The 27328-nt window shown below is 52.4% G+C and overlaps 10 protein-coding genes across 11 annotated transcripts; 4 read left to right on the forward strand and 6 right to left on the reverse strand.

Annotated features, from left to right (window-relative positions):
* The first annotated feature begins 13 nt into the window (after positions 1-13).
* On the forward strand, positions 14-2343 carry NCU00407 (hypothetical protein). The gene has a single exon (XM_952200.2). The coding sequence runs from the start codon at positions 168-170 to the stop codon at positions 2235-2237; it is 2070 nt and encodes a 689-aa protein (XP_957293.1). The 5' UTR covers positions 14-167; the 3' UTR covers positions 2238-2343.
* Positions 2344-2725: 382 nt separating this feature from the next.
* On the reverse strand, positions 2726-4222 carry NCU00408 (hypothetical protein; the record flags this gene model as incomplete). The annotated part of the gene is made up of 3 exons (XM_952201.2): positions 3843-4222; positions 3521-3788; positions 2726-2969 (listed from the first exon to the last, which is right to left on the reverse strand). The coding sequence occupies exons 1-3, from the start codon at positions 4111-4113 to the stop codon at positions 2726-2728; spliced, it is 783 nt and encodes a 260-aa protein (XP_957294.1). The 5' UTR covers positions 4114-4222.
* Positions 4223-5226: 1004 nt separating this feature from the next.
* On the reverse strand, positions 5227-7720 carry NCU00409. Of its 2 annotated transcripts, none has more exons than XM_011395534.1 (4): positions 7267-7720; positions 6925-6988; positions 5753-6869; positions 5227-5696 (listed from the first exon to the last, which is right to left on the reverse strand). In XM_011395534.1, exons 1-3 carry the CDS (start codon positions 7369-7371, stop codon positions 5872-5874), a joined length of 1167 nt encoding a protein of 388 aa, XP_011393836.1. In that variant the 5' UTR covers positions 7372-7720; the 3' UTR covers positions 5227-5696; positions 5753-5871. The 2 variants fall into 2 exon arrangements, with proteins under 2 accessions (XP_011393836.1, XP_011393837.1); XM_011395535.1 differs by having other exon boundaries at positions 5303-5690; positions 7267-7719.
* Positions 7721-7880: 160 nt separating this feature from the next.
* NCU00410 (eukaryotic release factor 1) lies at positions 7881-10826 on the reverse strand. Its single transcript, XM_952203.3, has 6 exons — positions 10760-10826; positions 10332-10667; positions 10127-10211; positions 9939-9988; positions 8493-9864; positions 7881-8437 (listed from the first exon to the last, which is right to left on the reverse strand). Exons 2-5 carry the CDS (start codon positions 10362-10364, stop codon positions 8728-8730), a joined length of 1305 nt encoding a protein of 434 aa, XP_957296.1. The 5' UTR covers positions 10365-10667; positions 10760-10826; the 3' UTR covers positions 7881-8437; positions 8493-8727.
* Positions 10827-11180: 354 nt separating this feature from the next.
* Positions 11181-12944, forward strand: NCU00411 (hypothetical protein). The gene is made up of 3 exons (XM_952204.2): positions 11181-11413; positions 11522-12081; positions 12236-12944. The coding sequence occupies exons 2-3, from the start codon at positions 11692-11694 to the stop codon at positions 12416-12418; spliced, it is 573 nt and encodes a 190-aa protein (XP_957297.2). The 5' UTR covers positions 11181-11413; positions 11522-11691; the 3' UTR covers positions 12419-12944.
* NCU00412 (hypothetical protein) lies at positions 12840-15628 on the reverse strand. Its single transcript, XM_952205.2, has 4 exons — positions 15316-15628; positions 15043-15212; positions 14840-14969; positions 12840-14762 (listed from the first exon to the last, which is right to left on the reverse strand). Exons 1-4 carry the CDS (start codon positions 15544-15546, stop codon positions 13302-13304), a joined length of 1992 nt encoding a protein of 663 aa, XP_957298.1. The 5' UTR covers positions 15547-15628; the 3' UTR covers positions 12840-13301.
* A 167-nt stretch (positions 15629-15795) lies between these two features.
* On the reverse strand, positions 15796-17176 carry NCU16684 (hypothetical protein). Its single transcript, XM_011395755.1, has 2 exons — positions 17078-17176; positions 15796-17012 (listed from the first exon to the last, which is right to left on the reverse strand). Exon 2 carries the CDS (start codon positions 16738-16740, stop codon positions 16357-16359), a length of 384 nt encoding a protein of 127 aa, XP_011394057.1. The 5' UTR covers positions 16741-17012; positions 17078-17176; the 3' UTR covers positions 15796-16356.
* A 575-nt stretch (positions 17177-17751) lies between these two features.
* Positions 17752-19537, forward strand: NCU00413 (60S ribosomal protein L2). Its single transcript, XM_952206.3, has 4 exons — positions 17752-17836; positions 18117-18645; positions 18708-18805; positions 18859-19537. Exons 1-4 carry the CDS (start codon positions 17825-17827, stop codon positions 18982-18984), a joined length of 765 nt encoding a protein of 254 aa, XP_957299.2. The 5' UTR covers positions 17752-17824; the 3' UTR covers positions 18985-19537.
* An 81-nt stretch (positions 19538-19618) lies between these two features.
* NCU00414 (adenosine kinase) lies at positions 19619-21690 on the forward strand (the record flags this gene model as incomplete). The annotated part of the gene is made up of 3 exons (XM_952207.2): positions 19619-19988; positions 20189-21143; positions 21216-21690. 3 exons carry the CDS (start codon positions 19619-19621, stop codon positions 21253-21255), a joined length of 1365 nt encoding a protein of 454 aa, XP_957300.2. The 3' UTR covers positions 21256-21690.
* Positions 21691-22247: 557 nt separating this feature from the next.
* Positions 22248-27293, reverse strand: NCU00415 (hypothetical protein). Its single transcript, XM_952208.2, has 4 exons — positions 26582-27293; positions 26363-26476; positions 25431-26308; positions 22248-25376 (listed from the first exon to the last, which is right to left on the reverse strand). The coding sequence occupies exons 1-4, from the start codon at positions 26623-26625 to the stop codon at positions 23311-23313; spliced, it is 3102 nt and encodes a 1033-aa protein (XP_957301.2). The 5' UTR covers positions 26626-27293; the 3' UTR covers positions 22248-23310.
* Positions 27294-27328: the final 35 nt, after the last annotated feature.

The following is a 27328-nucleotide window of genomic DNA, read 5'->3' on the forward strand; positions in this document are numbered from 1 at the left end:
ACACACGATCATCAACGAATCAGGAGGAGTATGAGTTGCGATGCACGAGTCAAAGAACCTTGACGGCCTCGTTGTATGAAAATCAAACGACAATACGGTCGCATGCACTTCTCTCGTTCTTTTTTTTTCTGGCCGATTGCAACACTCCCGAGGAGTAAGATGCAACGATGTCGAAACTTATAACCAAAACAAAGGTCCGCAAGTACGGAAAGCCAACCACGAAGAGCAGGGCAGAACTGCTTTTCGCGGAACTGCCCAAGACTCCGTTGAAACAGCCACGCCGAGAACCCATACCACAAATTCTGGAGCCGGAACCATTACAGATCTCGGAACCCGAAATCTTGGAGCCCAATCCGGCCAACCATGAGCACCACGAGTCGAAATCAGCCCCAGAACCGGAACCAATGTCCAACGAGGACGATGTTCATGATGTTACAGAACACTTCGACTCGATATTGCTTGATGAAGAGGACGATCACCAAGATGCGCCCTACGCATCTACGCCGCGACCTTCAATAGGAAGTTATACGAGTTACAATACCTCCATACAACCACCACAACCACTTAGGACTTCACTGTCATCACAATCTCCACGACTTTCTCCATTCAGGAAACTTGCATCTCCATCACAACCAAGTCCAGCAACACTTCAACCACCCACAACCAAGTCCCCGACTAACCGCCACCCACAACAATTTCCCCTCAAATCCCCACGAGTCCGCCAACTTATCCAAGAAGCCAACCCCCATCAACACCAACAAGACCAAGACCACCAAGAACAACAAGAATACTCCTTCTACGATACCTCCTCCTTCCACACCCTTTCCTGGTCTGACATCTGCGGTCCCCCCTCGCCCCTTAACTCCATTACGAAAATAGCCGAAGCCTCCTACGCCGAAGTCTACCGCATCACCAACCCTCGCGGGACGTCCATCATCAAAGTGATTCGTTTGCAATCACCCATCAAACCGCAAACCAAAGCCCAGATCAAGTCCGGGCTGGTGGACGAAGAGCCCCACGCCGAATCGGACCTGCAAGGCGAATTGAAAATCAGTGAATGGCTGGCCGACATCCCGGGGTTCGTTATTTACAAGGAGCGGTTCATTGTCGAAGGCAAAGGAACAAAGGAGTTGTTGGAGACGCATCAGGTGTTTCAGAGGAAGATGAAGAGGAAGGACCCCGGAAGGGCGCAATTCTATCCGTCTCCGAGTCGGTATTTGGAGAGCACGAGGTTTCTGGTGGTGGAGTTGGGAGACGCGGGCACGGCGTTGGAGGATTTCATGGTTGAAGTGAAAACAGGGGCGGAGGATATGTTGTGGGATGTCTTTCTGAGTACGGCGGTGGCGATGGCGAGGGCGGAGGGGATGGTGAGGTTTGAGCATCGGGATTTGCATGAGGGGAATTTGTGTGTGAGAAGGGTCAGGGGTGCGCGGCAGAAGAAGCCGGCCGAAGGGGATGATGAGACGACGGGAGGAGGAGGAGTCAAGTTCGGTTGGTCAGGATTGGAGGTTACCATTCTGGACTATGGTCTTTCAAGGGCTACGGATCCAGAGACGATCGGGCCTGATGTAGAATCATGCCTGACATCACCTATCGGACGGAAGACTACGGCCGACAGAGAAGTCAAAGAGGAAGCAGTCGTCTTCTACGACCTGGAAAAAGACCCGGCAATGTTCACTTCGAGGCACGCGCCTCAGTGCGATATCTACCGACTCATGCGCTCCCACTTGCTCGACAACACACCAGAAGGAAAATCGATTTCCTGGGCGGGATATTACCCGTACACTAATGTTCTATGGCTGTCATACATCTACAGTTACCTCTGTCAACACTTCAAAGGGGACAAACGCGAGCTGAAAGCGTGGAGGGAGGAAACAGAGGAGATGTGGAAGTACCTGGACCCAGAGCAAGTGGATGATGTGAGGCAAGAAGGGAGCATTGGTTTCGGTGCGGCGGGGGATGTGGTGGTCTTTGCGGTGGAGAAGGGCTGGATCACAGAGGAACAGGTGATGGATGTTGGGGACAGGAGTACGATGTTGTTTGAGGAATCGAGGCTTGGAGTCCCGCCTATAGAGGGAATGAAGAGTGAAGGCAAAAATGCGATTGCTGAGAGTGTGGAAAATCAGCAGGCCAGTGAGAGAACTGAGTCATGGAATGAGAGTGAAGAGGACGATCAGATTCGCCGCCATCCTAAGAGGAGGCGGACGAGGAGGAAATACGTCGAAGAGGATGAGTAGCATATGATCAACGAACGAGCATAGCATAGCGTTTAGTATTACTGTAATTCTCTTTTACTGTTTATATTTGCATTGAGAAATACTCCAAATTCCCGGTCGTCTTCCCTCTCTCTTCTTTCCCTCGGTCTCAAGATCATCTCACAACAAGCTGGACCATCGTCACACTTTCTTCGTTCTGCTTACTCTAGTCCTTTTCCTCTTCGTTCGCGTCCTCGTCAAGCTCAACCGAATCCCACTCCAAGCGACACGTCACATCAGCAGGATCTTCAATATCAGGGCTTCCTCTTTTGCCCTCAGGAGCCTGATGGTAACCCCTTCTACAGCCGGTTTCCTAAAAAGGTACTTGTTACAGCAAGCATACACGGGCTCTTCCTAAAGGTGGTCCTTTTTGCGGTTCTCCGGCGTATCCCCTGGGCCATGAAAATTGAAGTTCCAATAAATCCACACTTTAAATCAGGAGTCGATCACCAGGCTTTCTGCACATGATTTTAGACATTTGTAACAGGGAGGTTGCAAAACGTTGCTGACTTTATTTGCTTCAATAAAAGCGGCAGTGTTTTCTGTTGTTGTTGTTGTTGTTGTTGTTGTTGTTGTTGTTGTTGTTGTTGTTGTTGTTGTTGTTGTTGTTGTTGTTGTTGTTGTTGTTGTTGTTGTTGTTGTTGTTGTTGTTGTTGTTGTTGTTGTTGATTGCCTCTGCGAGCTTCTCGTCCTTGGAATTGTTCTCCATGGCACCTGAAGAGGTATGAGGAGGTGATTTTATGGAAGTATATGGAAAAGGCTAAGTCCAAGGGGGGTTCTGGATAGCTGGCAGAGCAGGTAGCTATATTCCGAAGAGATGATATCTGAGGGAAGAAACGAGGGAGACGACCTGGGAGAAATTCCATTATGCACTTAGTAGACTGAGCCCTCCTTCGGGATATTATTATCATACTGGTTTGGTGGTTGGTTTGGTTCTTCGACTATGAGTTGAATAGGGAAGCTTTGGAGCTCTTTTTATCCTTTCAAAAGAGGAACTGTTCCCTGTGTAAAGCGATATGGGATAAAGGTACGGGTTTGTGACGCTACTACAGAAGCCTCTGATGGGTGTCCTCCAATGCCTCCCTCCATTTCCTTCAAGGCCTTCAAAATTGGATAATAAGCCTGTATAACAAAATCCTTCATATGGGGCTGAAAATTTTCATACACCTAGTAAAGCTTTTGACTTTTTTGTACGAGACTAACAAACATACCAGTGCTGGATCGTGTGGAATCGCCTCGTTTGTTTGCCGTTGCTATCGCTTTACTCGTCCTTCTCTTGCTCTTCGTCGTCCTCCCCTTCGTCCTTCTGATCGGCCGAATCATCAACATCAACCCTTCCTCTTTTGCTGTTAGCGGCCCGGTGGTAACCCAATTGACACCCTTCTGCCTCATCGGCTCGCTTGTTGCAGCATGGATAAACGAATCCCCCGAGGGTGTCAGGATTATTACGGTTCTCTTCCGAATCCATCACGCCAAAGCAATTCTCGTCATAGTCAGCCCATATGGACGAATTCTCGTCGAGTTCCATTTCCTCTATTCGCCGGTCAGCTATCTGCCCAAGGAGAGAGGCAGAAGTCGCACACATACCTGAGTGGAAGCGACATTCCTTCTTATTGTCGTCTTCCTCAAAAGCCTGGCCACATTCAACGCAGATATGAACGGGAGACGTCGCTTTCCGTTTGGAGTCAGAACTTCTTCCCTTGGCCGCGTTGAACTTGTTCAGTTCATAAAAATGCTTGCCGATGAGTTGTTCAACCTCACGCCTAGCGCAAAGGCCGCGCAGAACTGCGCGAAGAGTGGACTCATCCGCTGAGGCGATTGCCTCCATGAGCTTGTCGCCCGTCTGGACTGCCTCCATGGTTGCTTGGAGAATTTTTGTGAAGACGATTCTGCAGTCAACAAAATATCAGAAGGGCTGAATGTCAAAAGCGTTACAGGACTGTAGCAGAGGTATGCAGATCAGTGACGGAGTGACGGAGTGACGGAGGGGTGAGGTAGAAGGAAGAAAAGGAGAAGAAGTTCGGAAGAACCAGATGGAAATTCTTTTAATGCTCAGAGTAACCTGGCCCCACTGGAATCTAGAACAAAAGCGGTAGTTGGTGTGATTGTAAGTTTGGCACTTTCGGCTCGCGAGCTGCAGCGCAAAACGAGGTGGTTGATACGAAAGATAGTGGTTAGCTGCCATAACTGTTGGGAGGCTTTTGAAAAGCTGTTAATTCTACCATGCTAGTCCCAAAGAGGATGGAAGGACACGCTGCAAAAAACAAAGACAGTGCTTCCATGTTCCGTGGAACTCGCTCAGGCTTCAGAATACCCGGGGAAAAGATGGCCCCGGAGAACTTGGCCGTACCGTAAGAGGCGCCGAAGGGTGGTCATGCTCGTTTGCATGGTCTGTTTGGTGAGACTCTGAGGTTTTGATCGAGGATGGGGTGGTCAAGGTTAGAGTTCACAAACAGAGTAAACGGGACTGTCACAGAAAGAAGCGTATGTCAGTCGGAGGTTTATGACATTTTCTGGGAGAGTAAGATGAAATCTGACCATATGTCCCGTTCAATGTAGGCTTTCTGCACTGTTAAAGCTGCTTTTGTCGTTGTTGAGTTCCTGGTTCAGTCTACTGGTTCCTCGTCTTTCAGCAGCAGCTGAAGTAAGATTCTCGAACATACTACCTTTGACTGGAGTAATCATATGAGACAGGGCTTTGTTTGATATCTCGAAGTAGGCTCTTGGCCCTTTCCATACTACCATATTACCCTGGTTTGTTTGTTATTTTGGTACAGAAAACGCCCATTTCCACTCTAGAGCTACCAAATGTGGAAAAAGCATTCGATTGTCAGACAGACGGGTACTGAAAGGGGACCACCTTCTTATATCTTCCAGTCTGGGGGGTCCCGTAGGAGACGGAGAGAGGCATAAGAAGGCTTCTGTGGCGTTTTCCACCCTGGCTCTTGTCCCATGACGCTTCAAACGGAGGCCAGTTTCTCTCTTTGGAGCCCAATGAGAGCCCCAAAAATTCCCCTATTCAACCCATGGCCGAAGAACCAAATTAAGAAACCAGTATTGAATTGTACTTGGTGTCATTCTCACCAAGACCATAAGCGTTTGAGGCTCAGAAAAATGCTCAATAGTGGTGGTGAGCTGCCGATTGGAGAGGTAGGATCACGATGACTCAACCTGATACTCGGATTACAGACCAAAAGCAATCGCAAGAGAAGCAACAATGCGAAGCCATCCCAAAGAAGTGTTAGTCGCACCGCTTTATCGATTCAAGTGTACTCTGTTCAACATCCTTCCTGAGGCAGACCCCTAGGTGGTGGATGGCCTCACCAAGAAGGATTTAATCCATTTGCTTCGCACTAGATTGGTAGATGGTTGAGGATTTCTGTCGACGAACGTGAGCCAGCATAATCTCAAGCGTTGGATGACTCTGGAGGTTTCCTAGTACTTCTCGTCAGTTAGCTTGACCGAATCAATGCTCGAGGCTCGAGTACCATACATACTCTAGCCCATTTTTCATCCCATGGCATATATGACACGCCTCATGTAAACCAGCCAGTCTATTTTTGATCCCCCCTTCTCAATCTTTTGCCTATCCTGTCCGATGAGTATGTCCTCCATTTTACCTCCTCCTTTGATTCAACCAACTACCCAACCACCTCCACCGTTCCGCCACGCCCTCAACCCACTCCACATCCCCAACCAACCCACTCACCCTCCCCTCCGGATCATCCCACCGATTGCCCTCAAACTCGATAAAGAAGAGATACTGAAACGGCGCAATCAGGCTCGGCAAGCTATTGATGCTCGTCAGGTTCAGGCCTCTCCGCTTGAAGCACCCCAAGACATCTGCCAGCGCGCCGGGCGTATGATGCGGCACCGTGAACGAGACCATAGACTTATACAAGCCCTTGTAAGCGTCAATCCTCTCCGTATCATCATTCCTCCCGCCGTAGCTGCCAGAAACCGACGAAGACGGACGAGGCGATAGAGAAACGGGCGATCCTCCCGAGGTCGGAGACCCAAGCAGAGACTCTGCCCGATCCGTGGTCCACGGCAATCCCTCGGGCAGCTGCACCTCCTGCTCGACACCGTCGTCGCTGCGGCTGCTGCAGGGTCGTCTGCGCAGGACAAAGAAGCGGGTTGTGTTGTCTTCGCGGTCTTCAATGCAGCGCGCAAGGACATCCAGGCCGGCCATCTCGCCGGCTACTTCACCCGCTACGGCAGCGCTCGAGCCGGTGGCGTCAGCAGCAGCGAGCTCGGCAGCTTTGCTAGTGGAGGAGACCTCGATGGTCTCGACGCCCTTGAGATAGGTGGCGAAAAACTTGGCGGTTTGGCCGAAGGCTTGGGGGTGGGAGTAGACGCGTTTGACGTGGGAGAGGGAAGTTAGGGGCGTCCCCTTTGCGTTTTGGTCAACATTAGGTAGTAGGGAAGACTTCCTCCGGCCTAGAAGGAAATGATGGACGTCTAGGTAGGCTTCGCCGCAGATGGTGATGTTAGGGTAGGTAGAGGCGCGGTCGGCAAGGCAGTCGAGGGTGAAGCTGACGGTGCCATGGGTTGAGTTCTCGAAGGGGACAACGCCGAAATCCACATTGGAGGCCTGGACTTCGTCAACGACCTCTGTAGTCGGTGTTAGTGAAGCTTCTCATGTTCAAAAAATATGACTTCAACAGACCTCTGATCGTCGTTGTAGGGATGAGTTCCCACTTATCCTGGTTTGGAAAGGCAGATTTTGTCGCCTATACGTTGCAACAACCCCAAGTCAATAATATTAGTCTCATGAACACTACTGGGAAGGAAAAATTGTCCAGCGATATCAAAGTCAAAGCCTTTGAATGTCCCTCAAGCTGGATAGTCTCACTATCCATTTTTTTCTGGCTCCTTTTGATGCACTGTCTCAACCCTGACAGGCCGCGATAGCTCCCATTCTCCAAGGTGACCCGAGTCCCTCAAGCCCACGAGTAACCCGAAATCACTCAACCGTCCCTTCTAAGCCCATTTCATGCGGATCACATACCTGATGAGAATATGAAGCAAAAGGTCCCAAGAAGGCGACCTTCCTCCGGTGACTCCTCTCCCGAGTCCCTTCCGATGTCGGCGCAGTGGCCGTTCTTGAGCTCATGTTGCGCGGCCGTTCACAACCGTACTGTCTACCCGTCCAATATGCTTTCAATAACACACGTACCCAGATTACCGCTCAAAGAGATCCTAGGTTATCGTGGACGGATGTAGGAAGTTGGAAGAGTTAAGTCCCCTGATTTGTGTATGAGTTGGGAATAAAAGGTGCCAGTGACCAATCATTCAGAGAGCACAGCGGAGCATTGGAAGACCCATGTGCATGGTACCTGACGCAGTAGATGGATTTTTGGTGAAAGAAGTAATTTTGAAGTCCCGGGGTACCACTATTCATGTGTCGTTGCCCCGAGCAACAAGCTGCTCTATTGCATACCTTCAACTCAGACTCACCGGGCATCCCGAATTGTCTTCATGCTGGTTTCGACCGGCCACACACGGTTACCTCTCAAAGGTCCGACCGCCGGGCCCCGCTCCGGCCCCGATTACCGGCTTCAGATTTCCCAGACCTCATCAAAGTCGCGTTTCCAGGACAGCCCCACAATGAACGAGTGATGACATTGTGATCGCCGAGGACTGCATAGTCCCTGCTTTTGAAACCTAGTATTTACGCTAATAACAGTACAATAGGACAGCTCTTTTTTTTGTTGATCTTTGGAGTATGGGCACTATTTGAGAGCGCCAACTGTAGATAGTTACCCTTCAGACGGTTATCAAGAACAATCGAAACTAAAAGCCATCAGGATCTAACAAAGACAGAATGAGCGTGGAATTCGGTCCTAGGCTACCGCGTACTAAGCCCTAGTTAAACCATATCTCATATCGACCTGTTTGATTTTTTCCACCCAAAATTCCATAACCCAGTTTTTATGAACCGAAAGCATAAAAGAGTGTTCATGAAGACAGACGCTGTCAGTCCCCGGAATAAAAGCAAATCCATTCCTCATGGTTCCGCGCTAGACATTCAATCCTTTCCATCTTCCAACTTGAGGTATTGCTTTGCGTCCAGCTAAGGGATTTTGGACAATTCATTCGTTGGTCTTGGTAAGACTTGCGAAGAATCAACTCTGCATCCCATTTATAGAACTTCCGCTTCAGTCATAGGCAATTTGATTCTGTTGCGGCTGTTAGCGAGTGGCCAGAGGTCGACCAAACAAGAAAATGCCATACCTTAGATTCCACTAAATCAAACTCAAGAAGCCGTCATCATAGAGCGAAGCGGGCTCGGGCGGGACACCTGGTGGTTACCCGGCTGATGAGGGCTTGCGCCGGAGCGAGCTGCGGACATTTTGCCCGAGCTGGCTGGCTTGAGAAGCGGCGCTGAATCAGCTTTAGGTGTCGTCGTCGGCTCGGACGGGATAGCTTGAGTTCCGGGTCCCTCGTTGTCGGCGAGGGATTCAACTTGTCAATCGTCGTAGTACTCATCATCGTCGCTGACGTCAGCTAGCTGCTCGAAGTTGACTTTGTAACGGAGGATACCGCCGATACCACCGAAGCCCTTGACAAACTGGTTGCCCTCGGTAGAGCGATCGGAGACAAATTCGAGCGTGGCACCGAAATCCTTGTAGTGTTCTGCAATCCACTCAAGGAAGGACTCCTGGGAAACAACTTCCATCTCCTGGCCTGTCTCCTTGTCCATGAAAGCGTCGCGGCTGGCCTGCTCCTGTGCCTTGGTAGTATGCAGAATCACTTCGGATCCGTTGCTGTCCTTGAGAACCCAACGGTTGACCTCAAGGTTCTCGAAGACGATGAGGGTTTCAACGGCACCGAGCTCCAAAGCCTTGAGGGTATCCTCAATACCGTAGCAGACGCGGCCGGTATCCTGGCTAATCTCCTCGAAGTACTTGCCGATGAGCTTCTTCTCCTGGATGAACTTGACGTTTCCGAGGGTCTCGGAGGACAGCTCAATAGCCTGGTTGAAACCGTTTTCACCACCATACGAGACATCGACAACCTTGACAACCTTGGTCTGGAGACGGGGATCGAACAAGTCGGAGGCGTTCAGGTCGTTCTTGAAATCGGCGGAACCAGCCAAAACGAGACCGGCAACGTTAGGCCTGTCGTTGGTGATGAAACACTGGACAGCCAATTCGGCGACCTTGCGGACATAGTTGTGACGCTTTTCCTCACGGAGACGGGCAAAACGCAGGGCGGACTGACCACCACGACCGTGCTTCTTGGGAAGATCGACCGAAAACTTGTGGACAATATCGCGGGTGTTTCCACTGAGAGTGCCGAACAAAGCACCGTTACCATCCATGATGATGAAACCAAACTTCTGATCGGAGTCGAGAAGCTCGGCAAGAGCCTCGGTGTGGAACTTGTTGTCGCAAAGGTAGAGGGAGGTGTTGATGGGCTTGAAGGGCTCGAAGTCGATGTTGACCTTTCTCTCCTTGCCTTCTGAGGTCAAGATTTCACCGCAGTACACGACAAGACCATTGGGCGGCACCTTGTTATAGAGCTTGAGCCTTTGCTGGGTGGAGGTAATGGCCGAAAGGACGGACTGACGGTTGACACGCGACTTGATGTTCGAGGCAGTGCCCTATAGTGCTAAGTCAGGAACAACTGTCCGACACAATAAGGGTGTCGAGATTGGAGGGAAGCATGGTGACGCACATATTCTTCAGCCAACATCTTTGCGGCTCTGGAGATCTGATCCTTGGGGGCTGGAGACGATCAAGGGTTAGCACCACTGGACATTGGGCCGTAAGCAGCAGAGCAGCGAGGATTACTGCCAATGATCTCGCTGTGTGATCAAGGGAGGGTAGACGGCGGTGACAATGCCATGGTAAAGACAAACGTACGGATAATGAGCGAGATCATGGAGGTGCCGTTTCCACGGGCGGCCTCAAGACGCTTGATCAGCTTCTTGACCTTCCATATCTCAATCTATGAGGGACAAGAGCATCTCGTCAGCATGCGAACATCACGTCGGGAACTGTGTCTTTTTTCTCTTTTTTTTTGCGCGCGCGCGCGCAGTCGGGAGAGGGATGATGATGAGCCACTCACGTTCTTCTCGGCCTCGTTGGCGTTGGGATCCATCTTGGCTGTTTTGGGGTGGTGAAGAAGATGAGGAAGACGAAGTGCTGCTGGCGCCCCTGAAGTTAAGTTGGTGCAGCGAGCGAGGTTTGTGATGTCGACCTTGGTTGGATCTGCTTTCAACGGGCGGCGAGCAGGGCAGGACCACAAAGTGGGCAGGTTGGGGTTGTTCTTTTTCTTTTTGCCCACTACTTCGACTATGCCTCGCCTGGCCAATGTGCCTCGCCGCTGGATTTCCTTGTATTCAGTGGGGTTCCAGTTCTAGAACTACTAACCTGGTTTGAAAGCGCACAATGGGCTAATTGGCTGAATTGATGCTTGTCAGTAAGAAGAACCCAAAGAAGCCGGGAGAATGCCCCGCCTGATCTGGAGTAAATGCGGCAGACGTAGGTGCGTACCTAGTTTGCCGGTACCTATGTTCACTACCTAGCGAGTGGGCCACGCCTGCCACAAGGTACCTACAGAGGGGTTTCCGCTGCCCTATTCGACCTGTCTGCCCGTGTGTTTATCAGGCACCTTCTCTTTTTCTCCGTCACAGGTGGGGCGAAACGCGAGTCATCATTGGCGTGGGGGGCCCCTTGCCCTGGGCCTTAGCAACTTGAACCCTTCACACCTGCACATCCCTTCTCCCGCCTGACCTCGTCCTTCAGTTCAACACCGCATCAACTTGGCACAACTTCAGGCTGTGGCGTTTGGCCGTCCAGCACACCGGGTCCCACATTTCCTTCCCGTTTCAGACTGAACTTGCAGAGAATTGCTCCGAATCAGCCTACGATTGTGTCGAGGATTGTCGTCACAGCAGGAACAAAGATGGCAATCTTGAGGCGATGACAATGGAAGCGGTCTGGCCGTGTTAGTACCTACCTAGGTACCTAGTCAACCACTTAGAAATTCGATGGGATGTGTTATGCCGTTCCTTTACGGCCGACTTTTTGATGTTTGGCCTCAATGTTGTTACTGCCTTTATACTGCCGGGTGTCTTCCATGGTTACGTCCTTGGAAGTTGCGACTGTGACACATTTCTGCCCGGAGAGAGCAATATGTACCTAGAGGTAGGTAGTCGCTGGGTGTCGGCCCCTTGCCTGCCCGTAGCCCTACGTGTGTTATACACTGCCCTGGTGTGTAGTGCAATGTACAGGAGCTAATACGTACCGCTCCAGTGGACTGCGCCAACCCCGGAAGGTACCTGAAGCTATGATGTCGATTGACCTCGATGTTCGCTATCTCCCGCTCGCGCGTAACCTCACCTCAGAGCAGAGTAGTCCTCTACACCTCCCATAGACAACAACCTCGAGACGGGCTATAGAACTTGCAGTCTGCGCCGTAAACCATGAACTCCGACATCCCCATACAGATCGCTGAGACCATCCAAACAGCGCACATCAAGCGCGATCCCTCTCCTTCGCACGACATCAACCCCTCTACCGCCGCGTCCAAGCGCGAGCCTGCGTCCCTCCGGACCCAGACCAGTCACAGTCAGCATCATGACTCACTCATACCTGACGACGGGATCGACGAGGACGATGACGAGGAGGACTACGCACAGTCGGAAACAGAAACGGATGAGGCGAGCGAATACAACGTGGTCAAGTCCAGGCCCCGGCGCAACATCCATCACCTACCCCCGATCCCGGACCTGCGGTACGAGCAGAGCTACCTGCACAGTATACGCAATGCAGATACGTGGTGGAAGGTGGTGTTGATTACGGCGAGGGATCAGGCATGTTGAAGTTGCTTTTTTTTGTTTTGGAATATTTACACCACCATCATCGCTCTCATCTAGAGATTTCCCGGCCTTTGCCCCGCTGGCTTTCTAGATACATCGCCGTCCTCTCAAAATGAATACCGGACAACTAACAGTCCAAAAACAACAGGTCATGATGCCCCTAGTTCAAGGTCTCCTCTACAATATCCTAGTCTGCGGCTGGCAGTCCTGGAACCGAAACGCCCAGATTCACGGCTCCTCGATCGGAGCCCGGGTGCGGCGCTGGTGGTACGGGGTCAACAACTGGGAGATCCCCCCTGCTCCTGGTCCCTCTCCTTCTGTAAAACCATAAGCTATCATATGGCCCAAAAAGAAAACTCATCTTCTGGATCCATTCTTATACTTTTCTTCACCCTCGCTTTGTCGAAAAACAGGTCGCAAAATGTACGCATCTTCCAGACTCGCCGATCCAGTAGCTGGAACGTTAAACAGAACTTCGGCGGAGGCGGTGGCTACGGAGGAAGGGAGGGGAGGAAGGTGGTGGAGGCGTTCAGCCACAACTTCCAGAGGGAGTTGGGCGGTGGTTACGCTTGAGTGGACAAATAGTTGTGGGAAAGGGGCTTTGGTTGAAGGGTCTTTGCCTCGCTGCATTGCACGGTGTTGTAAATGGACTCGAATCAAGCATCTTGACTTACGCATTCATGGTAAGATGGGAACATTGGCCATATCCGACTGGCTGCATGTCCGTTGGGTAAGAGACCGTCACATGCTGTGCACGCAAGATTTCAACTTGTCTCGTAACTAAGGAATTCAAGGATCGAGATGCTATCATAACCACACAATTGCCGGTCTAATTGCTTCACCCGTCTTGTGTGGCACACACTGCATTCTTACTCCGTTCCCTCTGAAGCTCCCCTTCGAGCTTTCGCTTAGAATGTCAGTTCCGTTCGCTTCAGGGTAACGAGAACTCGAGAACCATCACCCCATAACTAAACCTACTGATTCCTTCCACTTGTCTTTCTTTTCTTCCTAGTCGCGAATCATAACGTAATCTTGATTGACAGAACATAGTTTCGTGCATCGCGATACTCCTCATCCATGTTTTGTACACCCCGAACTCCCTACTTCACCCGTGACTGAATTCCAACATAACCTAACAATAGAAGGGTACAGAAAACTAAACCGTGGCTACCCATACGTAACAGAAAATGCTCTGACACTTGTCAACAGCTCATTCAGAGGCCAATAAGCTGTTGAGGTTGAGGCTTCTCAGGGCTCCTAATCGGTAAACCCTGCTGTCCTCCGGGCGGACCCAGGCCCGGGGGCGGTGATAAGGGACGTTTGATACCACCACCGCCTTTCTCAACCAGGCGCTCGGCCGTTGCTTTCTTGAGCGGGATCGCAACGATCTCCTCCTTGGCTGCTGGCTCATCATCCGCGTCCACCATGGGGACATCATTCTCCTTACCATCGCCGACCGACTGACCTCGAGACTGTGCGGGAATCGCCTGCTCGCTCACCACGATATTCCTGTGTGCCGTCCGGGGATGCTTGTGAGTAATCGTTGGCGAGGGGGTCGGACCATCAATTTTGGTGACTTTGGCATTCTCGTCGAAGCCAACGCGGATGGGGAACTTGAACACAAGGCTGTTGTCGTGATCATCGTCACCCTTAGCATCGCTATCATCATCATCATCATCATCGAGATCGTCCTCGTCCGCCATGTCTGCATCTTCCTCATACTCCTCTTCGTCCTCTTCGTCCTCCTCTTCGTCGTCAGCGGCCGGGACATGCTCGTCTTCCTCATCATCGCCAAAGTCCGGTTCGTCACTAGCATCGTCCTCGTCCTCGGAATCGTATTCATCGTCCTTGCTGCGCTTCTTCTTAGTGGTGGTGGTGGCGGCAGAGCTCCATCCGTTCATGCTGTGATGTACGGCGGCTGATCGTCTCGGGCGGCCTGTGGGTCCAACTGTGAGCTCTACTTGGTCTCCATTCTTCGCGTCAGCGACGCCTCCCGTCATCTCGACATCATCGTCGCCTTGGGCACTGGCAGGATTGCTGGCCGTCGTCTCGAACCGGGTGGGTGCTCTTACTTGCCGCCCGCTGGCGGTGGTGATGGGGCCGGCGGGCTCGGCGGGGGTGTGGTTCCTGGTGTTCCTGGCGGACCGCCGGGTCGCGGTCGAATCCGTATAGAAGTCGTCCTCGTCGTCCGAAAAGGTGTACTTCATGCGCTTGCCGCGGGTGCGGCCCTCGTACAGCGAAAGACCGGGCTCCGGGCGCTTGAATTGCTCCTTGCGCATGATCCGGTACTCTCTTCGTCTGCGCTTCTCCTCGGTTGCTTCGAATCGCGGAATGCTATTGGCGATTCTCTTGGCCAGGGCTCGGGCCTTGGGTCCTCCGTCATTCTTTTCCAGCTTCTCGGCAAGCAGCTTCAGCTCTTCGATGTTACCGGCAACGCTCCACCATGTTCGTGTGTGCCCTGCGGGATTGCTCTCCCTATATACTCGAAAATGCGTGTCGTCGTTACCCTCGATCAGGTAGTATCTCCGCTTGTCGCCGTCGGTTCCCCAAGGTTGGACACTGACACCGACATTCAAATCGTCTTCGTGGCGGGTCCTGTAGTTTTTATTGATCATGGTCTTGACGACCTCGGAGGACGCAAGGGACCAATGGATCAGTGTGCGTAGGAGAGCGAGCTTGAGGTCAATTGCGGATTAGCCTTTCTTTTCTTCTGCATCTCTGGGAATTTTGAGTACGGCGTGAAATGGCATACCCGTTGTACTGGGGTCATGGAGGCAAAGGTGGCACCTCCAGCAAGAGGGTTCTGGCCCTCCCACTCTTTTGCCCATTGACTCTTGTGCGACTGAATAGCTTCTTCGAGGGCGCGTCCATAATGACCGGCTCTGTGTTGGGTTTGTTGGTTAGCAAGTTTTGCTAGAAATGGTTTTGGCCTGCTGTAGGCGGGGCAATACGCACTTGACGTCCTGTTTGCGATTAAGCAAAAGGCCAAGCAGCGCGCAGAGAAAGTTTTCGACGCGCTCGCCTGGGATAGTCTCAACCACGTCACGCTCCAGCTCTTGGGGTCCGAAATTGGCCAGGCTTTTCGGAAACGCCTCGGTGAATCGGGAACGGAACATGACAATGAACTAGAATACCCATGTTAGCAACCGGTGGCGTCACATGCAATGGCACGCGCGACTGTTTGTGCTATGTCGTCCTTTGAACGCGACGAAACGCGCAATAACATACGGCAATATCAGGATTATCGGCTAAAACGTATTCATGAGGAGGGGAAGGCTCTCTCTTGCGTCGCGGTGGCGTTGTCTCCCTGGGTGCGTTCGAGGCCGGGTTTTTGTCGACTTTGTGGAAGAATTTCAAGATGCCCTGATGGCGTTCCACCTGGATGTCGGCTTCATCATCAGTGGGAGGCGCCGATAGCGATGAGATGGATGAAAGATCGGAAGAGTCGTCGTCAGCCATGATGTGCTGTAGTGGCCGATGGCACTTCGTTCGCTCGTTGCGCGTTGCGGTGCTGAGGTGGAAGAACGAACAAGGGTGCTTGCAAGAGAGAAAGTGGGTGCAGCAGTGAGGAGCAACTGAATGTTATAAGAGATCGGCCGCAATAAATTACGTACCGGGCCGCCAGCAACAGTCCCAGGGCTTCCAGCCCAAGTTCACAGCAAGAGAACTGCACAAGGCGCCTGCTTCATAGGCACATTCATCAACGAATCCAAGGCGAAAAGTCGTCTTTCTTCTATCTACAGCTAGCGCTGGAGCCAGGTGTGTCAGGTTCAACGGGCCGCTTGTTATCATGACAAAGTTCCATCCAACCGCACAATCCATCGCCTCCCCTTGGAATCCTGCCCGTCGGTCATCCCCTCCGTAGCCCAGAGTCCAGAGCTTGAGCATCCTGTCGATGCCATAACATGATTTCCAGGTAGCGCTCATGTATATCGGCGAAAGCCCGCATGGCTCGCTTAAGGCAAGCCCTCGTCAAATGTTCAAGCACCCAAAGAAAGGCCCGAGGTACATAACGCGTGATGCCATATGCTAACTGTCGCTATTCAGAACGGTTGTAGAGGTGGCGGTTGAGGAATATGGGTGTTTCGCCGGGCGTTGGTATTATGAAGCAGAATGATGGGGGGATTGTTTTCGCGCCCCATGTTTTCCTCCCCTCCACCCAAAAAAATTTAAGAGGGTGAGCTCCAAGGGTCGACGTATGATCCCAACGGGGACAGAGATCCTCATGCCCTCGATGTTTCCTAACTGGTGTGTGGTATGCCCCAAGTGTCAAGACGCGAATGGAAAGTTTGTAGAGAGATGCAGGGAGCGAATGAAGGGAGTAAGCCAAGGCGCCGCTTTTGCCTGGCCAGGAGACGGCATATAGACGCGATCTAGCAGGGACCCTCTGATGCGATAGCCGTGCCTCCATCTCCATCGCCAAAACAAGTGGTGCAACAACAACTCGAGCCTTGAAGCTATTCGCATTCCGACCCTCATTGTCCACAAAAAAAAAAATAAGATGACGTATCGCGTATGCGGAGGCCACATTTTATGCGCCTGAAAAGAGTTGCGAGACCTACCAACAAAATGCAACGTGCCCAATAATGACAATGTCTTGGGATTATGGACAAGCGCAAGCACCAATCCAATATCGACTCGCACTGGCGACATCTTTTGTCGGTGAACGAGAAGGAGGTGAGGTTGGCAAGAGTTCAACGACGCTGCTCCTGCCTCTCGTCCCAGGTCGGGAGGGCCTGCATCCACTGCATCGGTCGCTTGAACGATTTGAGTTCACAAACCCAAGATCTTGCAGCGAAACGGTCCACATAGCAGAACCACGGGCCTGAAGAACTCCAAAATCGCAGCACAAAAGTTGCGATCACGATGAGTAGTTCATCCGACGGCTGGTAGTACAACGCACTCGTGGATTCAGTTGATCACACCTATCAGATTGTTAGAACACCTTCGGAATGGAGATAAAAAGGTAAATGAGATGAATTTGCCGTACTTAACTAAGAGCATGCACTTGTTTGTTTGGTCGCTCCTGCGTTGAAAGTCAACATTGCTGGCATCACTGCAGCGCGTCAATCCGACGAGAGTTGTGAAGTTGGGCGGATGACGATAGGAAGTGGGCGGCGTTCCTGCTTTTGGCGTGATCCGAATGCCGCGTACCGTGTGACCAAACTACAGCAGAAGACGCTGCACTGTCCGTCGTACTCCAAGTTCACTGCATCCGTCGCGCTTCGAGATGCAATGCAATTTACGAACAGCATCATCACACCCCGAACAATATACAGAAAGAATAAGGGGATTTCACAGAAATTATGTGAGCTCAGACGAGTTCCAAGATGTCACAAAGACCTATGCGCCACTATCTGCAAATACTTTTAAGTTGCTTTGATGGAAATAACAGCGCTGAGACGTGAATGGCACAAGGCTCGCTGTGGAGGAGTGGAGGGGCACCAGTCACGGTCGTTTCTAAGCGTGTGGTTGCGTCTCCACGTGACGCAATTGAACAGTTAGAAGAGCGCAAGCCACAGGTCCCTTGCTGCGCGCCACACTTACTCCCCGCGTTAGGGCAGCTTGGGGAGCCGCACAGGCCTAGTGTGTGGCTTGTTTTCGCGCAAGTCCACACAAGAATTTGGAAAAATATCGTCTTGCACTGACTTCGGGAGCTTTTTACGAAGCGCAACTCAACCTTCAACTTACCGAAACCCGGCCTTTACTTTCAGTCATTTGAGGTAGGAGGGACAAAATGGGTCGCGTCGTAAGTAAATCCCGATATCTTCATTATCCAGCTGTTCTCTCGAAACGATCGCGACGAAACTTCCAAACTCGAAAACCGACGACGACAATGGGGGGAAACCGACAATCGCATAAAATTCGGCGCCCAGGGCGGCAAGGGGGCGGCGATTTGGAGATTTGGAAGTGATCGAATCGAGAGGATATTTGGGATGCACCAGCGCATGGCCCCAAATGGCAGAGGAAAGGCTCGGAGCACGAAACGGCAATGATGTCGATGCTGACCATGCATCTTCTACCCTCAGATTCGCAACCAACGTAAGGGCCGCGGTTCCATCTTCACCGCCAACACCCGGTTGAACAAGGCCCCGGCTAAGTTCAGATCTCTCGACTATGCCGAGCGCCACGGCTACATCCGTGGTGTTGTGAAGGAGATCATCCACGACCCCGGTCGTGGTGCTCCTCTCGCCCGCGTTGTCTTCAACTCCCCCTACAAGTTCAAGAAGCAGCGCGAGACCTTCATCGCCAACGAGGGCATGTACACCGGCCAGTTCATCTACGCCGGCAAGAACGCTGCTCTCACCGTCGGCAACGTCCTCCCCCTCGGCTCCGTCCCTGAGGGTACCGTCGTCTCCAACGTCGAGGAGAAGGTTGGTGACCGTGGTGCTATCGGCCGTACTTCCGGTAACTACGTCACTGTTGTCGGCCACAACCCCGAGGAGGGCAAGACCCGCATCAAGCTTCCCTCCGGTGCCAAGAAGGTTGTCTCCAGCAGCGCTCGTGGCATGATCGGTATCGTCGCCGGTGGTGGCCGTACCGACAAGCCCCTCCTTAGTACGTTTTCCCCGGTATACGTGGTCCTCCGAAAAGAGCGGAAGTGCTGATTAATTCTACAGAGGCTTCTCGTGCCAAGCACAAGTTCGCTGTCAAGCGCAACAGCTGGCCCAAGACTCGTGGTGTTGCCATGAACCCCGTCGACCATCCTCACGGTGGTGTAAGTTTTACAGGTGTCCGGAATTCTGAACGCGAGCTGACATGGTGCTACAGGGTAACCACCAACATATTGGTAAGGCTTCTACCATCTCCAGGTACGCTGCCCAGGGTCAGAAGGCGGGTCTCATTGCCGCCAGGAGAACTGGTCTCCTCCGCGGTACCCAGAAGACCAAGGAGTAAAGCGATTTCTTGTTTGTCATCTGGGCTGGGGTTTCTGGGATTGCATTGGTCTTTGCTGCTTTGTAGTTACGGTACTGCGAAGGCGGCTGGGAGACTTCCTCTTTTTGCAAGCATCTTGGGACGTACCGGAATAAAAATGATTCCCACACAAAGCAGCAAGACGGGTGCCAGATGCGAGCCGTGGTCCTTCAGATGGTGAGCGAGCATGACCCTTGAGTTCAGGGCGCGTCAATCACATCAAGGAGACTCGGAAGGGCATGATAACTATCATCCTAGGCAAATTGATGAGCGGACATGATCGTTTTTCTTCGGTCAAGAGGAAGCAACTACAGTTACTGGTCTACACGTTGTGACAAGACTATGTATGAGGGGTAATGCGAAAAGGAGAGAAGACTATGCGGCATCTAATACTCTTGATGCTAGCAGGGAGAAACTTGATACCCAATTGCTCTACGCTGTTGTGTACGTACTGGCACCTGACGTCAAATTCTGGAGACGATGGACCGTCTACTTGGATTGTAGTAGCTCCTAAATTTACTCCGATGTGCATTGCACTACAGCAACACATGCCCAATTTTTAGCGTGGTGCGTTATCGTGCAATCTCCTCGCGATATCACCGAACTGAGGTCCAAAATGCTTTTGACACATCCAATAACTCGACCACAACGTCTCATCGCTGGCAAGCTTGAGTCTCTCATCGGTGTCTCCTATGCTGTTGGAGCTCGCCGACATGGTCAACCTAGTGCTGCTGGGGCAACTCGGTGTTTCTACTCCACCGCCCCAGTGAATCCATTCCCTGCGGCGAATCCTTCCACCTCGAACCTAGTGCGCGGTTGCGACCCCGCCGTGGGCTGCTTCTCGCTGTCAGCTTCGAATCTTATCCCAGTCAACAACTCTTTCCACACAACAACCCCAAGTCGCTTCAGCATTCGTAGCAACCCGTTCAGCAAGATGGCCGCCACCAAGGACTACAGACTTCTCTGCCTTGAGAATCCCCTTCTCGGTGAGTCCTGCTCTTTCCCGCCAGTCTCATCTTGTTTACACCTGAGTTGGCGCCTGTCAAATTTCTCTGGCAGTTCGGGCGCATCCAGGTTTTCCATACTCCCAATCCGCCTCGCAGCACCACGGCGCAACCCTTCGTCCTCCTTCGTTCGCAAGAACCTGCATGATGCAAGTGAGCTGTAGCTAACAATCGCATCTCAGACATCCAAGCCTTTGGCGATGAGGCTCTCCTCGAGAAGTACGGCCTCAAGGCCAACGACGCCATCCTCGCCGAGGAGAAGCACCAGGGCCTCTTCGAGGACCTCCTCCAGAACTACGATGCTAAGCTGATTGCCGGTGGCGCTGCCCAGAACACCGCCCGCGGTGCTCAGTACCTCCTCCCTCCCAACAGTGTCGTCTACCTCGGCGGTGTCGGTGACGACAAGTACGCTGCCATCCTCCACGATGCTGTCAAGCAGGCTGGCCTCCGCGTCGAGTACCGTGTCGACCCCAAGATCAGCACCGGCCGTTGCGGTGTTGTCATCACTGGCCACAACCGCTCCATGTGCACTGAGCTCGGTGCCGCCAACCACTACGACCTTGAGCACTTGAAGAAGCCCGAGGTTTGGTCCCTTGTCGAGAACGCCGAGGTCTACTATGTCGGCGGCTACCACTTCACCGTCTGCCCTCCCGCCATCATGGAGCTCGCTAAGCAGGCTGCCAGCGGCAACAAGCCCTTCATCCTCTCGCTCTCCGCCCCCTTCATCTGCCAGTTCTTCAAGGAACCCCTTGATGCCTCCGCTCCCTACTGGGACTACGTGATCGGCAATGAGGGCGAGGCCGCCGCCTACGCCGAGTCCCACGGCCTCAACACCACAGATGTTAAGGAGATCGCAAAGGCTCTTGCCAACCTTCCCAAGGAGAACACCCAGCGCAAGCGCGTTGCCATCATCACCCAGGGCACCGAGCCTACCATTGTTGCCATCCAGGGCGAGGATGAGGTCAAGGAGTACCCCGTCCACTCCATCGACCCCGCCAAGATCAACGACACCAACGGTGCCGGTGACGCCTTCGCTGGCGGCTTCGCTGCCGGTGTCGTCGAGGGCAAGTCTATCGAGGAGTCCATTCACATGGGCCAATGGCTCGCTAAGCTCTCCATCCAGGAGCTCGGTCCCTCGTAAGTTCTCACAACTCTCGTCTCTGCAATACTTTTTATTCCACATGTATCAACTGACAACGTATGTAACAGCTACCCTTTCCCCAAGCAGGCTTACCCCGGCCACAACTAAATCTGGGAGACCAGTATCGTTGGCTAGCAGGGCGTGAATTGAAGAGGCAGTAGAAGAGTTGTTAGTAGAGCGTTCTTGTTGTTCAGCGCAATAGGAGAAGAGGCGTTGGTTGTGAGGTATCCAGGAAGCCTTTTAACATCAGGCTTAGGTTAGGTTACTTGACTGCATACAAATGGTTCAAATTTTGGCATAGGATCATGACTAGTTCATCCTGGTCATAAAATGGTTTCAACAACGGCACAATATACCACGGGTTTTTACGGCATCAATATCTTTATGTTTACTCCCGCTAGGGTTTTTGTTCGAACAGTAGTGTGAAGAAAGCTGGTACGAATGAGCGCGAGAAGCTGGAATGACTGTAAATAGAGGTTGGATCCTGACAGCGGACCTGATCGACTTGACATCAAGAACCTCGGCTCTCCTTCTCATGTGATACCATTTTGGCCATCTAAAGGTGGATGCGACAGTGTCCTTCTATGAATCACCTATATTATTGGGCCCCCAGGTTGTATTTCAAATTTCCTCCTTGGGATGGGCTTTGTGTCGGCCAAGGGGATACATACCGTTCCTCCTGTATCAAGGTCCATGGGTTTCCAGCTTGAACAAGTTCGACTTGGGTACGAGCGATTCTTTCTCTCCCTTCCCCGGGATTTCTTCCTTATCATAATTTTTTTTTTCTTCTTTTTTTTTCTCGAAGGGGGCATGCTGAGCGAGATCCACCGTCACAGTGCTCCTTTCGGCTTGGCCATGACCGACAAGAGGCTCTGCTTACCCAGCCTACTCAACTCGGATCACTTTCGAGTCTACGGCTCGACTCGACAAGGGAGACCGCAGAGTCTTCCCTTCCCTCAACCACGTACCTCTACATATGGTGACAACTACCCATCCTTCCCTAGTTGTCGGGCAAACTACCAAAAGGTTGATCTCGGAAATACATCTATTCATTTGCAAGAAAGGAAGATCAGCCGGAGGCAGCGTACTCATGCCCCGACCAGATAGGTATAAGATGACTAGCATTGACACATTCAGAGGCATGGTGTATGGTAATATAGCCTTGAATTTCCTCGTTGAAGTTCTGCTTTCAAAGTCATGTGTCGAAGCGCGCGTCTGTCAATCTGCTAAAAACTCAAATTCAGTTTTGGTTGTGTTGTTCAGTATCTTTCGTTCTTCTTCCTTGTCTTCATTCCTCTCTGGCTAAGCTTCAACATCTGGAGCGCCCAATTCCTCTTTTGCTCAAATCCTCGTCTTTTTTTTCCACCTCGAGAACGGAAACCCCACTGCTTCTTGATTCTTTCGCTTCTCTGCAACTCCTCACCTTTTCCTTCCTTCCAAAAAGCCCTTTCATACACATACTTGGGTCAATAGTAATACGCTGTTCCTGTCACTCAAAAGAGGCGAGACGAAAGCAACAAGAACCTGCATAATTGCCTCCGGTAAGTGGTGGCAGGACCACGGGACGGTTAAGGTCGAATAAGACCAAACGCGCAAATAGTGAAATGAATCCAAGATGCGTGCGTGATACGCCACTGATAAAGGAAGCACGAGGCTGTGCGAAGCAGAATAACTCATTGGGTGGGTGATCACCTTGCTGACTGAGTTTTGCAAATTCCTTTTCAAGCGCGTTCCGTCTTGTATTCCTTATGCCTCGTCATTCTTCCCCGACTCCTAAGGGAGGGACAGCGCAGACGTGCAGACAATCAGTTGTCGAGGTGTTAACGGCAGTTAGAATGACTGAAGCCTCCAGCATGGTATGGCAAGAAGCTATCGCAAATGTTCTTATCCGATTTCGCCATCTGGTGACCCCAATGTGAAATGGGGTTCTGCGAATCATCGCTTAAGTCATCGTAAACGTGTTGTCGCAAATCCTTGTCGTGTCGGTGTCTACTCCCAACAATATTATGGACTCCGGACTAGACTAAGCGGATGGGTTCCTTAACGCAGATTTCTAGGCGAGAGGCACGGCCGACCATTCAACTGTTGTTGCCATCATTGAAGAGTACCAGTATGGTAAAAAAAACCAGTGTTTGTGTTTTGACGTATGATCAACGTCGACATTCAGCGCTTGGGGAACCCCGGTGGGGGCTGGGGCCTTCCGCCAGCTTCGAAGCCCGGAGGTGCAGCAGCGAAGGCAGCCGAGGTGCGCCCGTATTCATTAGCCCAAGCGTTCATAAGAGCTTGCCTATTGTACTCCTCAACCTGAGAAGTGGCATAGGTGTCTGCGTTTGACTGGTTGAAGGCATTTTGATGTGCGGTCCTGGTAGCCATGCCACTCTGTCCGAAGCTGTTGACTGCGTCAAACTGTCCTCCATTCCCATATGCGCCACTGGGGCTCGAGTTTCCGTGAACAGGTCCGAAGCCTGGGGGGATCCTACCAACCAAACCGGCGGACTTGGGAGCCGCTGACACGCCGGGGTTGCGATTGGGAACAGCGTCCCAGTGGGACTTTGCTGGCAAGCCCCAAGGACTGTTCACTGGCGGCAGGCTCGAAGTTGCACCCGAGAAGGACATAGAGGAAAAGGGGGAGTTGGGCATGTCACCCCACAGCCCAGGGGGGTTGCCGACAGCAGGATTCCAACTGGAACCAGCCCCGCCGACATTGGACCGTTGTCTCGAATGCGAAGCTGATGCCTGTCCCAGCTCCGGCCATACGCCGCGGGGAGAAGCAGACTGATGCTTTGCGGAAGTGGAAGGGATAAGGCTGGCCAGCTGGTTGGCCAGTTGCTGTTCAACGGTGCTAGGGCCAGTGGTAATCGAGGCTCCTGACGGAATTGCGGTGTTACTCATGCTCTTAGAATGCAGATATGGTGATCCGTGTCCTCCCCAAGGACCGGGAGTACCACGGCTCACGGAAGACCTCGGGACGTCGTTGTCAGCAGCCGCAGGAGTGTAGAAATAGTTCCAAGGCAATTGCTGGTATCCTCTGGCAGTAGCTGACCCCGGAGCTGACCCCGACGCAGAACCATGCCCCGAGCCTGAGCCTGGGCTAGGAGATCCGAAAGCATTGCGAAGCTCGTTAGCAGTGACAGAACCGATTCCGTACGAAGTTTCGTCTGGTCCATGGCTGCTGGGCTTCCGAGTATGGTCCGTGGTATCGGGGGGAGCAAGGAAATCGCTCAAGAGCTGATACATTTGGGCGTCAATGGAGTACTCGGAGTTTGAAGCAGCCTGGGGTGCCTTTGGTGCTCGTGAAGCAGAAGCCCGGCTCACAGCAGGCTGCATCTCCTTAGGATCTCTATAGAAATCACGATCTTCAGCAAACTCGTCTAGGCTGTCTAGAGCAATCTCCTCAATAGGTGCCGCGACGGGAGCGGCAACTGCGGCAGCCACAGGAGCCGAAACAGGGTTCGCAATCGGAGCATCCACGGGAACCTGCTCAGCTATGGGAGACGGAATATGCTCAGTAACCGGAAGTCCGGTCTCGGAGGCAGGTTGTTGTTCGACTTCAGGTTGCGCAACGGACTCCTGCTTTCCGCCCTCTGCATACGCGAACTTGGTCACCTCGCGCGAATCCTCTATAAGTTTGCAAACCATGAGAGGGAAAGCCGAGCGTTCAGCAAGGTCAATTGCACAGAAGAGGACATCGAAGATGCGAGTGAAAGCAATGTCGTCTTCGGTAAAGCTGGCATCCTTGACGTCCTCAGCTCTGGGCTTCGGCTTGCAAGTGGTAGGATCATAAGACAGTTGACAGCCGTCATGAAGGTCGGGCCCGTTCAGGCATTTGATACCGATGGTTTCCTCGTCCTCGGGGAACTGGTATGGAACGATAGACTTAAGGTTGGTGTCGCTCAGCCACAACTCGAACAGAACGGTGAGCGCGCGGCCGAGAGCCTTGCACATGTTTCCGTAAAGCGGCTCCAGGTAGGCCTGGAACTCCACGATGTCCTTGCTGTAGGAGCATAGCCAGGTCATATACACGCGCAAAAGGGGCAGCGTGCGTTGGAAGGTGGCAGTATATCTGCTGGTCGTATCCGCTTTCTTCGTGGAAGCATCACCAGGGGCAGCCGGGCGCCGCAGGATATCTTGAACTTCCTCGTGGAGGATGCGGGAGATCGTATGGATGACCCGAACGTTCTGCAACAAGATAAATTGGCAGGACAGAGATTTCTCGGTTGTCCAGCCAGCTACGTAGTCATGTCAGCATCTGGTCATGTCGCAATCACTGAGATTTTGCTCACCTTCAACATTCTTCTTTCCAACAACGTAAGCCGTGATGTTGATGAGAACCATTTTGAGAAGAACTTTGGTAACATCGGCTTGGTTGCTCTTGGTCAAAGCCAAAGCCAAACGCGTGTCAACCTCGGCTTCAAGTTCCTTGCGCTCGTTGAACTCCTCGCCCTTTGCGTAAAAGGCATGGAGCTTGACAAACCAAGAGATCATAGCATCATCACTACCCTTAGCCGCGGCAGCAGCTTTCCGCTTCCGAAGGGTTTTGAACTCGGTTTCGAGGTTGGCCGGGGCATTCGGGTGCGGCTTGTCACAGGCGATGGCGCGGTAAAAATGGTAAACAACCTCCAGATGGTTCTCGAGGGTGGCATAGATGTGTCCACTCTGGTGATGGGCAAATCCAGACTCTGGCACGAGGTCATTGGCCATTGAGTAGTAAGCCAGGGCGGTGTCGAAGCGGCGGTCCTTGGAACGGATGAGGGTGCGATATCTGGCCAAGTCGCCCATATATACCAAGGTTCTGTGGCAGGACGCGGTGACAAGCCCCTCTAGGTTCGCAGCGGTAGCGTCGACCCTGTCTTCTTCCGGCACAGACATGTCCTCCAGGTCGGCCATGCGGGCAACACGCTTTAGTTGTTTCATGTTGTAGCGGGCGCACACTCGCTGGAGATAGCCCTTGTAGAAATATTGGGTCGTCTTGAGGAAGGCCAGATAGAGCTTCTCTATGCTGCGCTTGTGGACCGCTTGACCAGATCCCTGAATTTTGCCGATGGCATTTCGGTAGGCATTGGTGACCATGCTGTGGGTGCTCCAGAGGGTCTGCTCGACGTCCAGTTCGCTCGCTGCGCGAATGTCGGTCCAGATGATGCTAACACAATGGAGACGGTAGCTAGCAGCGTATTAGTCAAACGTGAAGTCTTTGGTGGTCAAGGACAGCTCCCACTTTTCCATTAGCTTCTCGATCTTTTGGAAGCGAGCCTCCTCATTCGAGCCCGGTCCGCCATGCTGGATGCTTTGAGTTTCCTTGTGGATCGCAGCTCGCAGCTTCTGGGCGGCCCTACGACACCGACTTGGTTAGCAAAGAATCTCTAGTGAACAGTCCAGCCAGCAGAGATATTCCACATCTAGACGGCCATTATGCCCCGGTTCGAAGATTACTCACTTCCATGCCTCCTCGGCCGGTGGAATGGCACCTGTTGTCGCCATGATGCCGGGTTTGGGCGTAGTCGACGAGCAGTCGATGTCACCCACCGCGGATGAAGTTGTTGTGTGGAGCAGAAAAGGCAAGGCGACAACAAATCGATGGGCGTCCGTCTGGAGGGGCGACTGGAGCCGTTATGTACGATGGTGGAGGGTGGGCGCCCGAGCAGGAGTACCTATGTATGTATGCGTAGAGTTCGGCGTGTCGTAGTCGGAGGTATACCGGACTAAATGTTGTGCAAATTCCGGGCAATTGAGCATCAAGCTCTACACTAAGCCTGGACAAACCGAGATGGGGCGGTTGTACTGCAAGTGCTCCATCACTCGTTCAGAAATTCTCTTCGGCGGATGTGCGCAGGGGGGCGCTGCGTCTCGCGGGCTGCAGGTCGACAACGGTCCGGCGATGTTGAGCACATTGGAAGGCGGGACAAAAAATTGTATGACTAGAACGGCGAGGCGAGACCCGTATCGCGGCAATCGGAGACGAGTACGCGGCGGGCGTAGTGGTGGTTGTTGCGAGGAATCCTATGCCGATCCGGTGACGCGCGCAAGGCGGAACCTCCAAAACGAAGATTGGGGGTCTGCAAAGAAAAAAAGTTGGGTCGGACGGGATCGATAGAGATGCAAAAGATGATCAAGGGGATAACGCGCGCAATCATGTGGGTGTGTGGTCCGTCCCCTCTGCCGCTCGCTCGCCAAAGAGTCGGGT

This window comes from Neurospora crassa, linkage group III, assembly GCF_000182925.2.
Source record: "Neurospora crassa OR74A linkage group III, whole genome shotgun sequence".
NCBI classification, from domain to species: domain Eukaryota; kingdom Fungi; phylum Ascomycota; class Sordariomycetes; order Sordariales; family Sordariaceae; genus Neurospora; species Neurospora crassa.

Excerpts from the sequence above, each read along its gene's own strand:
- NCU00407 (XM_952200.2), top strand. The coding sequence starts at position 168 with ATGTCGAAACTTATAACCAAAACAAAGGTCCGCAAGTACGGAAAGCCA.
- NCU00409 (XM_011395534.1), bottom strand. The coding sequence starts at position 7,371 with ATGAGCTCAAGAACGGCCACTGCGCCGACATCGGAAGGGACTCGGGAG. Across the intron at positions 6,989-7,266 it reads TTGCTTCATATTCTCATCAG|GCGACAAAATCTGCCTTTCC; the intron begins GTATGTGATCCG and ends TGCAACGTATAG. Across the intron at positions 6,870-6,924 it reads CCCTACAACGACGATCAGAG|AGGTCGTTGACGAAGTCCAG; the intron begins GTCTGTTGAAGT and ends CACCGACTACAG.
- NCU00410 (XM_952203.3), bottom strand. The coding sequence starts at position 10,364 with ATGGATCCCAACGCCAACGAGGCCGAGAAGAAC. Across the intron at positions 9,989-10,126 it reads CATGATCTCGCTCATTATCC|CCCCCAAGGATCAGATCTCC; the intron begins GTACGTTTGTCT and ends GATCGTCTCCAG. Across the intron at positions 9,865-9,938 it reads AGATGTTGGCTGAAGAATAT|GGCACTGCCTCGAACATCAA; the intron begins GTGCGTCACCAT and ends TTAGCACTATAG.
- NCU00411 (XM_952204.2), top strand. The coding sequence starts at position 11,692 with ATGAACTCCGACATCCCCATACAGATCGCTGAGACCATCCAAACAGCG. Across the intron at positions 12,082-12,235 it reads TGATTACGGCGAGGGATCAG|GTCATGATGCCCCTAGTTCA; the intron begins GCATGTTGAAGT and ends CAAAAACAACAG.
- NCU00412 (XM_952205.2), bottom strand. The coding sequence starts at position 15,546 with ATGGCTGACGACGACTCTTCCGATCTTTCATCCATCTCATCGCTATCG. Across the intron at positions 15,213-15,315 it reads CCGATAATCCTGATATTGCC|TTCATTGTCATGTTCCGTTC; the intron begins GTATGTTATTGC and ends TGGGTATTCTAG. Across the intron at positions 14,763-14,839 it reads CCATGACCCCAGTACAACGG|CTCGCTCTCCTACGCACACT; the intron begins GTATGCCATTTC and ends ATTGACCTCAAG.
- NCU16684 (XM_011395755.1), bottom strand. The coding sequence starts at position 16,740 with ATGTCGCCAGTGCGAGTCGATATTGGATTGGTGCTTGCGCTTGTCCAT.
- NCU00413 (XM_952206.3), top strand. Across the intron at positions 18,646-18,707 it reads TACCGACAAGCCCCTCCTTA|AGGCTTCTCGTGCCAAGCAC; the intron begins GTACGTTTTCCC and ends TTAATTCTACAG. Across the intron at positions 18,806-18,858 it reads TCGACCATCCTCACGGTGGT|GGTAACCACCAACATATTGG; the intron begins GTAAGTTTTACA and ends ATGGTGCTACAG.
- NCU00415 (XM_952208.2), bottom strand. The coding sequence starts at position 26,625 with ATGGCGACAACAGGTGCCATTCCACCGGCCGAGGAGGCATGGAA. Across the intron at positions 26,477-26,581 it reads CCGGCCGAGGAGGCATGGAA|GGCCGCCCAGAAGCTGCGAG; the intron begins GTGAGTAATCTT and ends TCGGTGTCGTAG. Across the intron at positions 26,309-26,362 it reads ATCGAGAAGCTAATGGAAAA|CTACCGTCTCCATTGTGTTA; the intron begins GTGGGAGCTGTC and ends ATACGCTGCTAG.